This window comes from Crocodylus siamensis, chromosome 2 (assembly GCF_052110815.1).
Source record: "Crocodylus siamensis isolate JL-2025a chromosome 2, ASM5211081v1, whole genome shotgun sequence".
Classification (NCBI taxonomy): Eukaryota; Metazoa; Chordata; order Crocodylia; family Crocodylidae; genus Crocodylus; species Crocodylus siamensis.
The window spans coordinates 25,380,578-25,395,200 of record NC_143396.1 but is presented as its reverse complement, the minus strand read 5'-3'; the positions used below and the strand labels follow the sequence as shown (position 1 = coordinate 25,395,200).

Below are 14,623 nucleotides of genomic sequence, written 5' to 3'. Positions count from 1 at the left end.
TTACTTTATTGTTGTTTTAATGGGCTATGATTGGCATTTGGTACCATGTTGCACAGGAAAGATTATTTAACAGGAAGAAATGGAAGTACTTTAAAACAGAACAATGTAAGCAGAACAGAAAAAACAACAAAAGACCCAGTTTGTCATGCTCTCATTTCATCACAAGGCATTCAGTTCCTCCTCCAAGTACAAAGGTGTAGATCTAACAAAGACAAAATACTTCTTCATATAAGAAATTGTTCTGGAAGGGTAGTCTTTAGGAATAAATAGCTGCCTCCTAAGAGTTGCTGAACCCATGTATTTTTTCTTGTAGCTAATGGACCTAAGTATGGCAGTTTTACTCAGTGTCTGCTCAGGTAAAAATTCAATCCTGTACAATAGCCTACCCACAAACTGCATGACATTTAACCTCTCCAAGGCTGCTTATTTACTATTCAGAAGACCTGACTGCCTCAGTAGGAGGCCTTTTGTTTCCACTGCACAGGAATGGAAGGAATTCCACTAGAATTTGCAGTTACTCAGTGAAACTCTCAATGAGCCTAAGGATGTTGAGGATGCATCAAGGACTTGATTCTGTGATGTGTAAAATGCCCCAGGAAGGCTGAGTCCCCAGGGTGTGTCTGCATTAGAGCTGCAGTTGCTCATTACACTCTCAGCTTCTCAGAAAAACTGACACCCAGCGGTATAGCGAATGGCAGCTTTGTGCCCCAAGTAGCCATGTGACACCCAGGACTGCTGTCCCAGTTGCTGCCCCTTTAGTTATGCTACTGCTGGCCAAACAACAACAGGGCAAACTTCAGAAGTCCCGGTGGTGCACAAAGAAAAGTGCCGAAGGCTCAGGGTTAAAATCCCAACCTGCATCACCACATACAGTGCAGTGAAGAGCTAGATGACTGGGACAAGGAGAGGTGCAGTAGGACAGTCCAGAACAATGGGTTGTCCATTACAGAGACCATACTAAGGATAAAAGAGCAAAGGAAGGATAGGAACAATAGCAAGAAACCAGTCTGGTTGAACAGCGAATACTTCATTGACTTGAAAATTAAAAAGAAATCTCATAAAAAGTGGAAAATTAACCATATTACTAGGGATGAGTATAGCACAGGCACACAGATAAATTTTTAAAAAATCTTAGGTACAAATTAAGATACAGCGAGATATGACAGACAATAAAAAGCATGTTATAAGTAGGTCAAATTAAGAGGAAAAACAAGGCACTTGCAGGCCCCTTGGTTGAATAGGAAGTAGAATCTAATAATGCATGATGAGGCTAAAATAGTTAATGCTTTTTTAATTGCAGTCTACAGGTTATCTGTCAGGTGATGAGCGCTGTTAACAGCCAGGATAGGGAAGGACATAATCACCAAAGAATATGAAAGAACAGGTTAGAAATTATTTGAACAAAGTGGATGTTAAGTCAGCATGATCAAGTATGATTCATCTTACTACACTCAAAGAATCTGCTGAGGTAACTGTAGAGCCATTGATCATTATTTTTGTGAACTCATGGAGATAAAGGAAGATCCCAAAAGACTGGACTAGGGCAATATAAGGCCCACCTTTAAGAAGGGGAAGGACAAGTATATGGAGAGTTACAGACCAGTCTGACCTCAGTACCAGGAAAGGTCATGGTCAGGTCATCAAGGAATCTATTTCTAAACACTTGGGGGAGAACATGGTGATCAGGAAGAGCCAACATGAATGTCTCAAGAGTATCAAGAGTAAGTCAGGCTTACCTAACCTAATTTCCTTCTATAATGAAGTGATGGGTTTTGCAGATGGGGGAAAGAATTGGATGCAATATACCTCAACTTTAGCAAGATTTCAGCAGTGTCTCTATGACATGCTCATTAGTGAGCAAAGGAAATATAGTATACAATCAGGGCTGCCTAATGTGGTAGCCCAAAGGCTGCATCTGGCCTGCAAGGGGTTAGTGTGCAGCCCGGGGGCTCCTGCCTGGCTGCTACACCTCACATTGTGCCTGTTGGTGTGGCAGCCAGAGTCTCTAGGGCAGGGAAGGATGATGAGAAGGGCCCTGTTGTCAGTGTGGGGAGGTGGGGAGGGGGAGGATCACACTGCTAACACAGTAGCACCAGTCAAGGGCGGAGAAAGGCTTGGCTTGCATTGCCCACATGGTAGAGAGAGGCTGGGCTGGCCATGCAATATAGTTCCCAGGGAGCCCATGCAGTTTGCAGCCCCTATGGCATGTGACCTACATGGCATGCACTCTTTTATCTGCACCCAGTGCAGTGTATGGCCCCGAGCCACTTTGAAATCAGCCCTGGTCTAGATGAAACTACTCTAAGGTGGATGCTACTACTCTAAGGTGGAAACTAAGATGGATGCTACTACTCAATTGGTTGGATCATCATGCTCAAAGGGTAGTCATCAACGGCTCAATGTGAAAGTAGAAAGAGGTTTCAAGTTAAGTTCTCTACAGTGTCTGTCCTGGGTCAGGTGCCATTCAATATCATCATATGTTATATGGAAGATGGAACTGCAGGTATGCTTACTAAATTTACAAGTAATTCCAAACAAGCTGAGGCGGGCTTCGGCTTCTTAGACAACGACCCACATGTCACGACGAGAGACATGCTCGGATGGCATGGGCTTCACCTTTCCCCCAAAGGTAAGCATGTGTAATCTTCTAGGTTGGTTGATCTCCTCCGGTGAGCTTTAAACTAGGCTCATTGGGGGAAGGGGAAGACGGCAGAGGAAGCCTTGGACCAACAAACCAAGCGTTACCCGCAAGAGCAGCCCAGCCTAGACTGATGACGAGCAGAACAAATACCCAGGTAAGCAACAGGGGCCCGGGTAGTACTGGGATTTGGGGGGCAGTGCATGCATCTTCAGAAGGCCTCAAATGCCTGTACACTAATGCTCGCAGTATGGGCAACAAGCAGGAGGAACTTGCCCTCCTGCTAGCTAACACCGACCCAGACATAGTGGGGCTCACCGAAACATGGTGGGACTCAATGCATGACTGGGCGGTGAACATTAAGGGCTATAGGCTGTACAGGAGAGGCAGGACAGGGAGGAAAGGTGGGGGTGTGGCATTCTACGTCAAGGAGCAGTACACGTCCTCAATGAGTAGCACTGGGTCAGAGGAGGGGCAGACTAAAGTGCTCTGGGTTAGAATACAGGGAGGTCAGGGAGAAAGGGACTTAACAGTGGGAGTCTACTACAGACCACCCAAACAAGGAGAAGAGCTAGACCAGCAATTCTTAAGTCAGCTCACGGAGGCAGTTAGGTCAAAGGATGTGGTCATCACGAGCGACCTAAACTTTCCAGACATCTGCTGGGATGAGCAGTCAGCCAGGTCTGACCGCTCACATAGGTTCCTAGCTGAGATACAGGACTTCCATCTAACCAAGAAGGTGCACAGCCCCACCACTGGACACGCCTTGTTGGAGCTGGTCTTGGCCATGGGCCTGGTGGGGGGACTTTGGGTGCTCGACCACCTGGGCGACAGCGATCATCGCCTGCTGGAATTCACCATCTAGTGCAAGGTGGTGAAGACCTGCAGCAAGGCAGCAGCCATGGATTTCAGGAGGGCAGTTTTCAATGACGTAAGGAGACTAGTCGGGGAGACACAGGAGGTCCTGGGGTGGGGGGGAGTTGGGTGTCCAAGAACAGTTGTTGTTCCTTAAGGAGATGATCCGCCAAGCCCAACGGGATCCTACAGGGATCACAGGAGGCAAGAGGGTGCAAAGGCCCCCATGGCTCACCAAAAGCGTCTGGAAATGTCTCCAAGCTAAAAAGGATGCATACACCCATTGGAAGGGAGGGGCCATCACCAGAGAGGACTATACCTTGGTTGCTCAGGGCTGCAGGGGGGTGGTCAGGAAGGCCAAGACGGAGATGGAAATGGGACTAGCTACCCAGATCAAGGACAACAAGAAGTCCTTTTTTAAATACATAGGGGTACCGGGTAATGTGAGGCCTCTGCAGGACACACTAGGAAATCTGGTCATCGTATCAGACAGCAAAGCTAACCTATTTAACAATTTCTTTGCCTCCATTTTTCTGAGTAGGGACCTGGTCATCCCCCCATGGGATCCCCGTAGGCCCTGTGGGAGGCACACCCAGGCCTAGGATCAATGAGGACCTAGTCAGGGAACTTCTGGAGGGACTAGATGTATTTAAACCAGCAAGTCCTGACAATCTCCACCCCAGAGTGCTGAGGGAACTAGCAGAGGTTATTGCGGGACCTCTGGCATGGCTTTACGAGCACTCATGGTGCTCTGGCAATATGCCGGAGGACTGGAAAAGGGCCAATGTGGTTCCCATTTTCAAAAAAGGGAGGAAGGAGGACCCAGGAAACTACAGGCCTGTTAGTCTTACCTCGGTCCTGGGGAAGCTTTTTGAGAAAATTATCCTGGAGCATGTCCATGAGGGGCCAACAGGGGAGACTATGCTTAGGAACACCAACATATGTTCATTAGAGACAGGTCCTGTCAGACCAACCTGGTAGCCTTCTATGACCAGGTCACCAAATCCCTGGATGCAGGTGTTGCAGTCAATATAGTCTTCCTGGACTTTAGGAAAACCTTCGACATGTCTCTCACCCCATTCTCATTAAAAAAATTGGACACTGTGGTGTTGATGCCTACACAGTCAGATGGGTCACTAATTGGCTGGAGGACTGCACCCAGAGAGTGGTGGTGGACAAATCTTATTCAACCTGGAGGGATGGGCAGTGGGCAGTGGGGTCCCACAGGGCTCGGTCCTCAGGCCTGTGCTGTCGAACATCTTCATCAGTGACTTGGACAAAGGGGTAAAATGCACCTGTTCAAATTTGCAGATGATACTAAGATGTGGGGGGATGTGGGCATGCTAGAAGGAAGGAATAGACTGCAATCGGACCTAGACAGGTCACAGGGGTGGACAGATGAGAACAGGATGGGTTTCAACACTGACAAGTGCAAAGTGCTGCACCTGGGGTGGAAGAACCAGCAGCAGATCTACATGCTGGGGAACTCCCTTCTCGTCAGTGCAGAGGCAGAAAAGGATCTTGGAGTCATTACTGAGGCCAGTATGAACATTACAACTCTGGATTTAAGTGACTCGATGGCCCTTAATTTTTTTGTGGTTTTTTTTGGATCTCGGCTTTTTTAATTTATAAGGGTGTTTCAGAAACTCATAGCAAAATGGCTACCCATACTGTATATCTGCAATAAAGCTGGAAACTACACAGCATTGCACACAACACACTTTTATTTCAAAATTCCCATTACTTTCTGAAACATCCTTGTATGTGATAAGTATCCTCTCCATCAAATAGCTCAGTAGTTTTAAAACTAACCTGTTTAATTCCTTCTCTGGCTAGATGTCAAAAGCCTTCACTATTATATTCTCTTTTATCTGGATGAAACTGAACTAATAGTCAGATGAGTACATTATGAATTATATACCTCACATAATCCCTTACAAATTCTTCATAAAGCAAGATAGCTTCATATTAACATTTTTTTCTTCTGTGATCATGAACTTTCAATAACCCCATTTTTCCTTTGCAGATTCCACATTCCCCATTTGGCCTTCAAATAAAATACTTAAACCTCCTTAAAACAAATCTCAAGATATATAAAATCATATCATGATAACTAGGGCATAGCTTTTATAGCATCAAACTTCCTTATTCCTGCTGTTCAATTTTGAAATAACCTTGGAACATCTGAGACTGCTTAGAAATTTATATTCACCTGAGAAAAGTCTGGGGCCAGATTTTCAAGACAGACTTTCATGCACCCTAAAGATACTTCCCTGCATTTCTGTTTGCAGCACAAGCGATGAAAATGTACTTATCCCAGCACTCAAAAAGCAGTTCCACATTTAAACTGAGCAATCATTTAATAGACACTCCATAGAGGAAATATCTAATTTATTGCCAGCCATCTGTCTTTTGATAGAGGGTTGTGGGTTTTTCACTCCACATTGTAAAACAAATTACATAGTTAGAGAACTGGTTGCAATCAAGTTCATAAATAACTCTTGCACACATTCAACAATTTGCTTCGTTCAATTTGTCCAATCTTCATGATTTTGCTGTGGTACCATTTTCTAAAATGTACCTGCAGCTGCCAAGCTAAAACGTTTGCAGGTACGCATACGCTGTCCATAAATAATAAGCTTTTAACAAATGCTTGTGGTGAGACACAGCCTAGCTACTTACGTTTGGAATGTTTGTCGCAGAGGGCTGACGCCCTCATGTCACAGAGTCTCAAGGAGCCTTTGCTGCTGCTGTAGACGAAGAGATTGCAATGATGGGGATGAAACTCAGAGGCAGTAATCACTTCCGTCAGGTCCTCCATATTGGCCGGCTTTATATCTACAATGTCTGAATGGAAGTTTTATTAAGGAAAATGGAATTTATTAAGGAAAATTATGACCCTTCCCTTGAAGAAAATGTTTGTCTAGACATTTGACGTAAGTATATAGACAAACAGATTACACTTTCAGATGAATCATTCTTATTTGTTTGAGAAGAGAAATTCAATGTTACCCCACTTGTCAGTAGGTTTTTTTATGTATGTACTATGAAGATAGTTCTATTTTCATAATTATATTAATTTAGGAACACCGTCCATTAAACACTTCAAGTAGGTGTCATCAGTAAGTCCACACTGGCAAGTACTTTGCAAATGGTGATGTCAAATATTGCAGAGCAGTTAAGAGGATTTAGAACCCTATCTTTCATTAAAACTAAAAGAAAATGAGTAGGTAATCACTATCACCAATATTCTCCTGTAAACCAGTCCTGTATCTTCAACAACACTGAATAATAAGGACTAATATACATTTCACTTTGTTCTTACCTGACTGCTTCTAAATAACTATCGTCTTCCACTCTTTTGCTCTCAGTCTCCCCTATTTCACCAGCTTCTTGTCCATTACTTTACTGAGGATACAGAAGAATGGGAAGTGCAAGAGGAGACCAGCCTGGCTAGTCACCAATCACTTCAATGAGTTGAAACTCAAAAAGGAATCCTATAAAAATGCCAACTTGGGCACAGCACTAGAGAAGAGCTTCTATATCAAAAGTAAGAGGAAGACCAGAGAAACCATAGGTCACATATGGAATGCAGATGGCAATCTAACTATAGATGTTGCAGAGAAACCTAAAGTTTTTAATGCCTTTTTTACTTCAGCTTTCACAAACATGGGCAACTATCAGATGACAAGTGCAGTCAGTAGCAAAGACAGGGAAGGAGACAAACAATCTACAGTAATAGCAGAACAGGCTAAGAATTACTTAGGGAAGCTAGATGCTTTTAATTTTGCTGGTCTGGATGGAGTGCACCCCTAAGGTACTAATGGAATTAGCTGAGGTAATTTTGGACCCGTTGAGGTCAGGTGTATGTACTATGATACACCTCACACCAAGATTTGGGGTGAGGTGGGCACGTTAGTAGGGAAGGACAGATTACAATAGGACCTGGATAGGTTACAGGGGTGGGCTAACTAAACTAGGATGGGTTTCAATACAGACAGGTGCAGGGTGCTGCACTTGGGCAGTAGGAACCAGCAGCACACTTATAAGCTGGGAAACTCCTTCCTCGAGAGCATGGTGGCAGAAAGAAATCTTGGAGTCTTTACTGACTCCACACTGAACATGGGCCAACAGTGCAAGGTCACAGCCAGTAGGGCTAACTGTACGTTGCTGTGCATCCACCAATGCATCTCAGGCAGGTCCAGGGAGGTGATCCTCCCTCTCCATGCAGCACTGCTCAGGCTGTAGCTGAAGTACTGTATCCAGTTCTGGGCCCCACACTTCACAAGGGATGTGGACAACATGGAGAGGGTCCAAAGGAGGGCCACCTGCCTGATCTGGGGATAGCAGGGCAGACCCTATGAAGAGAGACTACAGGACCTTACCCTATTCAGCCTTTACAAGAGAAGGCAGAGGGGGGTCCTGGTGGCCATCTATAAACTCACTAGGGGAGGGGCCAGCAGGGTTCGGGAGAGACCTTGTTCCCCTGAGTACCCCCCGGGGTAACAAGGAATAATGGCCACAAGTTGTTAGAGAGTAGGTTTAGACTAGACATCTGAAGGCACTACTTCACCGTTAGGGCGACTAGGATCTGGAACCATCTTCCAAGAGAAGTGGTGATGGCTCCTACCCTAGGGGTCTTTAAGAGGAGGCTTGATGTCATTTGAGGTTTTGACACTGTCTCTCATGTCATTCCCATTAACAAGATAAGAAAATACATACTAGATGAAATAAAAGTACTGTAAGGTAGATACATAACTGATTGGATGCTCAATGAGCAGTTATCAATGGTTCACTGTCTAGTTGAGAGGAGGTATCAAGTGGGGTTCCACAGAGGTCTGTCCTGGGTCTGGTATTATTTAACATGTTCATTAGTAACTTGGATGATGGGGTTGAGTGAACACTTAGTAAATGTGCAGACAACACCAAGTTGGGTGGGGTTCCTGATAGAGGGAGTAGGATTAGAATTAAGGACTTGACCAGGCTGGAGAAATGCTCCACAATCAATCAGATGAGATCAAACAAGGGTAAGTGCAAAGTCCTGCACTTGCCACAGAATAACTGCATATATAAATATAAACTGGAGAATAACTGGGTAGGCTGCAGTAATGTAGAGAAGGAGTTGTGGGTTACAGCAGAACATAAGATGAATATGAGTCAACAACGTGCACTTCTTGCAAAAAAAGACAGTAGGATACTGAGCTGTATCAACAGGATAGTCCCTTGCCAGTCAAGGGAAAGGATTGTTCTGCTCTATTCAGCACTGGTGATACTTCACTTGGAATATTGTGTCCTGTTTTGGGACCCACACTTCAAAAAGGATGTGCACAGTTTGGAAAGAGGCTAGCATAGAGGGAAAAAAATTATTAGGGGCCTGGGAGCAAGACTTATAAGGAAAGACTGAAAGCACTCGGGGTTATTTAGTCTGGAGAAGAGAACACTAATTAGGGATTTGATAACTACCTTTAAATACCTGAAGGGCAGTTATGCTGCAGCAGAGGAAACTTTGGATGGAGATTAAGAGGAACTTTCCGGGAGGGTGTCCAAGTATTGAAACAGGGAACCTAGAGAAATTGTGGAATCCCCATCCTTGGAAGTTTTCAAGAGTGAGTTATACAGATACTTGGCTGGGATGGTTTTGTCAGGGATGATCCTGCCTTGAGCAGGAGGCTGGACTAAATGACCTCATTAGGTCCCTTCCAGCCCTATTTCTCTATGGTTCTATGATACTAAGCCGCTTAATAGTGCTTTTCACAATTTTTTACCAACCTAAAAATTGCTCCTCTTATTTCCTTTTTCTTTCCACATTATTATTTCTAAGTATTTAAATACTGTTTCCTAACCACTCCCATTGCTCTGTTTCTCGTATTCCCAGGTTCTCAGTTTTGCTCATGCTTCAAATTCCTCCTTGAACCTCACTGCTTTCTGAAAGTCTACACGTGTACTATATAAATCACTGAGTGGATGGAGAAGTAATATTAAGAGATGTTAGTTTTAAAATGTTTGTAGTGAATGTTCTTTTAATCTCAAGCCAAGTAGATGGAAGTCCAAGGACTGGTAGAAGTTCTATGCTGACAGAGGGCACAGAAACAGCAGTTCAGGCAAAAGCCATTTAGAAGAATCACTGCCTACCAAGAGATGGCCAAGCAATGTGAACTACAAGGGTACTTCACACCAAAGAGATGCCCAATGCAATACAAAAAGGTGTAGCAGGTATTACTTTTAACTTTTAAGTTACATTGATGTATATTGTGTCATGGAAGCTCTGCAGTGCCTATAGTTAATCTCCATCAATGCAAGCTCAAAGAAGTGTTTACTGGGGAAAGGGATCCAGGAAATGACATACTAATAAATCTAAAGACTTATCACTGGGTTCTGGTCTTATTTAAAGGAGTTACACCACTGAGGTTGATGGAGCTACTCTTGATTCACACTGGTACACATTGGGAGATCAGAATCAAACAGATTCCGGAAAACTTGTATATGGTAGCCATATTATGCAAATCACTCCTTTGTATCATTATGTGACTTATGGATTGGCTTTTAAAAATTCTCGTGCTTTTTTGCTTGTGTAAAATGTTCATGAACTCAGATGCATGCAAATTGCTTTTAATAGTATGTGCCAATCTGAAAAAAAATAGGGTTTGCTTTTGCACAAAAGTTTGATCATATACTATTGTGCACTCCTTCAAAAGTCTGGCCATTTACCACTAAGGGCTAAACACCATAAAGCACCGTCTAAAATGTTGTCTCCAACTTTCCACCTTTTCCCAATAGAATTTTTCAAAATAAGTCCATCCCTCTTACCAGGAAAGTCTAGTCACTGACTATGGTGGGAACAATTTTCAGCTCCACAGTAGTGAATGCAAAACATGTGCCCTCCTAACAACCTATTTGTACTGGTGAACACATCTTGCAAGAACAAGTCAGTCTGTGTATGCATGTTCAGTTAGAAATGTGGGAATGTGCAGACACACTTACAAGACTGAGGAAGGGCCTTTTGAAAATGTACCTAAGCATCCTATTTTGCTACAAGAAATCAGGTAATAGACTGTTTGCACTACTACAAATGGAAGGTCCAAGACTGCAGTCCACCATAGAAAACCAGAATGAAGATAATGCCACCTACTGAAATTATGAGTTTTTGTGAACTCAGTCTATAGATATAAGACCTTTAACTATCTATATTTGAATAAAAATAAGCCAAATCAAACACCAGAGTTTCTTGTGTATGTATCAGCTAGTCTATTATTCTTGTTAACTGTCTGCACATAACATAACACAATGCTTTTCAGTCACATAAACTTATATAATTTCTCATCTTCCATGGTGAGCTATAATGTAAATTGCATGCATATATAAATAAACCTGTAAAAGAGGCAATATACATGCATTTGGAGAAGAAAATGGATCAAGAAAGAAAAAGTTTGGGAATGACTGCTGCTAAGGAAAAGGGTGAAAGACGCGCTCCTTGAACAAGGGGATTTTAAGGAAGCAATAGTTGAAGAGCTCTACAGTGCAAGGAAAAGGTAACCCCATGCAGCAGGATATTTGAGTAAGACTATCCATGCCCTTACGTTGCCCTTATCACTGTAGCCTCTGTGACTCTACTATTAATGAATGTATCTTCACGCCCTTCCTGCAAGAGAGGCATGTATTATCATTCTGTATTATAAATGAGAGTGAGAAAAGAGAAGTGGCTTCCTCAAGGTCAGAGGAAACCCATGACCAACCCTGAAAGTGAACTGTGGACTACTGAGTCTCAGTTCAGTGCCTTAACGATGAAGCCATTCTTCCCCCACTGTCCTGCTTCCCTAAACATGAAAACTGAATCAGTTGTCAGAGGATGGAATTTGAACAATCCCAGTGAATGATATATAATGGGCAATGTTGTTTTACTGATAGCCAGAAAATTCCTGTGTTGTCATACTGAGCCTGAGCCTCTTCCTACTGAAGTACATGGAAAATCTTTAATTGATTTTAGTGGGAGCAGGGTAAGCATCACAGAAATTACAGATCTACATTTGAGCTTTCACAAAGCTTTAGATTTCAGAAGCACTAACATAAAATTAAAATGTAAGGTAACCATATGCAAACTGCAGATATAATTATCATAATGGCTTCACAAGACCATACATATATCACACTGATATCATACACTGGCTTAGTTTTAAAAAAGAAAAAACAGCAGTAAAGCAGCAGAATATTCTGTGACATTTAATAATAAGTGGGCATGAATTAATGTTACATTGCAATGGCATTCCTAAGAAATTACTTACAGTGTCACATTTGTATCCATCTCCAAGAATCCATCATGATTAATGTTAGCATAGTAAATCCCAAGATGAGCAACGTGTATTTACCACCTATTATAAAGCATGTTCTTAAAAACCTAACAAGTAGAAATATCCTTTATTTGGTTATTTGTATTTGGTAAATCTGTCTTAAGAAATCTCTTTCAGTAAAAGCAATTGTTTTCAGTGATTAAATTGCTATCAGGAAACTGGAGGAATTACAGTAACTTGATGCAGGGATTTCACCTGTTAGTAGAGAGATGAATAATTGCTGACTGATGAGAAAGATATAAAATATAAATAGAGTGTGTGAAACAGTCACACTAAGTATCATTTTTCTGGAAGCTGAAGACATTATTGATGAATTTCCCTTCACTGTATAAAATGAATAACCCCATGCTGAATAATGAAATTAAATATTCCATTCCCCCAGCTGAAATGCATAAAACACTCGGAACAGACTGTGTTTCCAGATGTGATCTACATCTCCACTGAGACAGAAAAGACTTCATTGCCTATGGAGCACTGGACATTTAATTGCACTAACAAACCGCCAGAATTGAATCAGATTTAGGCAAAAATAAATAAATAAAACAATCAATATAACACCTTTATTAAACCAAAATGATCAAAAGGATTCTTGCTGAAGACCAGATTTGCCTGCAGTAAGTTTGTAATACTATGTAGAAAGAGAACCTTTGCTTTGACGGCTACAGAACCTGACATATCAAAAGCTCATGTCACACAAAAGAACAGATTTCTCATCTCATGATTTTTGCCATCTATTTGAACACAATCAAGTATGGCTTGACATATGATGTGTGGGAACCATATTTAAACTAGTGTGATGAGCAAGGGCAAGCATCTCCCACAAGAGACTTTGCATTTTTATTTTTCTATGTTTCCTTTGTGCTGCCTTTTTGCACAGTGTTAAGAAGCAGAGAAATACAGAGTAATTCAGGGAGAGAGTCTACCCCAGATCCAGCCCCTTTGTGCCAACCAAACATCTCAAAGCAAAAGTTGGCCACATGAAAATTCCTCAGCTGGGAAAGGAGGGATGGGGGAGACTCAGCTGCTATAAAGCTGGTAGAGCCAGCTCCTATGCCAGCTACCCCTCCCCATCATCATGTGAGCGTGTATGGGAGGCAGGGAGTGATGTGTGGGAGTGCAGCATAGCTGTTACATAATTCACAGCCGGCATATGGTCCCTTATGGCTCATAGACGATGACATCTTGATGGCCTCTTGCTCCGCCTACCCCAAATGCATTTCAGTGCAGGAGAGAATCTAGGCCAACAAGCTTTTAAGCACCGGAAGAGCCAACATCTGGTTTACTATCAGTTGTGCACAGAGTTACAATTCGCAGCTCCCTGAAAGAGCTGGAGTTGTTATGCCCAGGCAAGATACGATACACCCTGAGAAAAAGCAAATGATGTTTACACTACCGCCATCCCTTGGTGAGCCTTGTCAGGGGAAACAAATTTTAATATGTAGTAGAGGCCACGCTGGTGGAGGGGTGGGCTCAATCAGCATGTCCACCTTATGGTCCCACCGGAGCCCTTTTTGGGATCTATGCATGTCAATGATGGAGAGGGAAGTGCAACACTACTGTAGCAGTGGCTCTTTCCCCTGGCATGCACTGGCATAATGTTCATTCAAATATAACAAGGATTATTCTTTTGTTCACCAAAAAAATAGATGTCTCAGACCCTGTCAGTCCTGCCAGTGCCAGTCTCCATGGAAACTCTGGCCCTGTGCTGTCACATCACTGCCGCTCCTGGCATCTCCATGGAAATCAATTGTAGCAATGCAAGCAGGGGCTGCTGGGAAATGGAGTCTGCTGGGGGTCCGATCTGCCCCATGGGCTAGACTTTGCCCACGCCTGACTTAACCCCTATGCAACATCTATCAGTTACACCCTTGTGTTGCCAGCCTTCAACATTTTCAAGAGGCCTTGGCCAAACTGCAGAAATGTGGCTAAGCAGAGGGCCCAAAGCCTGTTTCTGAGTAATCACAATGTGAAACTTTGCAGATGTGACAATTAGCTTAGTCAGCAAAGTAAAGGAAGCCATCAAACACAATTTAAAAAGTACAAGGCCTGAAAAAAGATAAGAAAAGACCACACATTAAATAATCCATATACACTATGACTATATCATAGTTTTATCTGAAAATAGTAGTCATAAGGATTGATGTAACCGAATGTATTGGATGTTATTTTGCTATAATAAATATATTTTTGTTAAACTGCTTAGATAATTTGTAAAAACAAAAACAGCCTTTTCAGAGAAGAACATAAATTAAGGTAAAGAAGAAACAGGAACAGCATCCCGCAATGGCAAAGGAAAGGGGATAAGAAACCCACCCTCTTTCCCAACTAATTGACACCTTCCAAGTCCACAAGAGATCTGGTTCAGTCCAGTTCCAAAAGTGCCAGTGAAACAAAGACATTGAGATAAAACCAATCAGCTATTATTTATTAGCATATTAAAACCAGGCATCTATAAATTTTGGGCACAGGCTGGAGGGAAATTTGGAGAACTCAGCAAATTCAAGAAGACCTGCTGCAAATCTGAGTACCACCCTCCTCCCACTTCTCAAGTCTCCCTGGCCAATATAGGTGAGACTCTATGTTATGCTGTCACGGGGTAGCTAGACAGATTTTGGGATAAATGTTTGTTTTCATGTTTTGAGGTACAAGCAAATAAAAGGTTGAGCAGTAGATCTGTTTCTACTTCTTTTATCAGTAACCTACCCACAAGGTTACCTATAATTTACATAATGCTTGGTAGTCAAGAAAAGGAGCTTTGAAGTATGGAAAGGGAAGAGTGGGTATT

General features: G+C 42.7%; 1 protein-coding gene across 9 annotated transcripts in view; it reads right to left on the bottom strand.

Annotated features, from left to right (window-relative positions):
• PPP2R2C (protein phosphatase 2 regulatory subunit Bgamma) overlaps positions 1-14,623 on the bottom strand; it is a 348,432-nt gene that overhangs the window by 65,001 nt on the left and 268,808 nt on the right. For all 9 annotated transcript variants that reach the window (XM_090035561.1, XM_090035552.1, XM_090035556.1 and 6 more), the window contains one exon: positions 6,176-6,340. In XM_090035561.1, the coding sequence (XP_089891687.1) occupies positions 6,176-6,340 (165 nt within the window). The remainder of the gene's footprint in view (positions 1-6,175; positions 6,341-14,623) is intronic.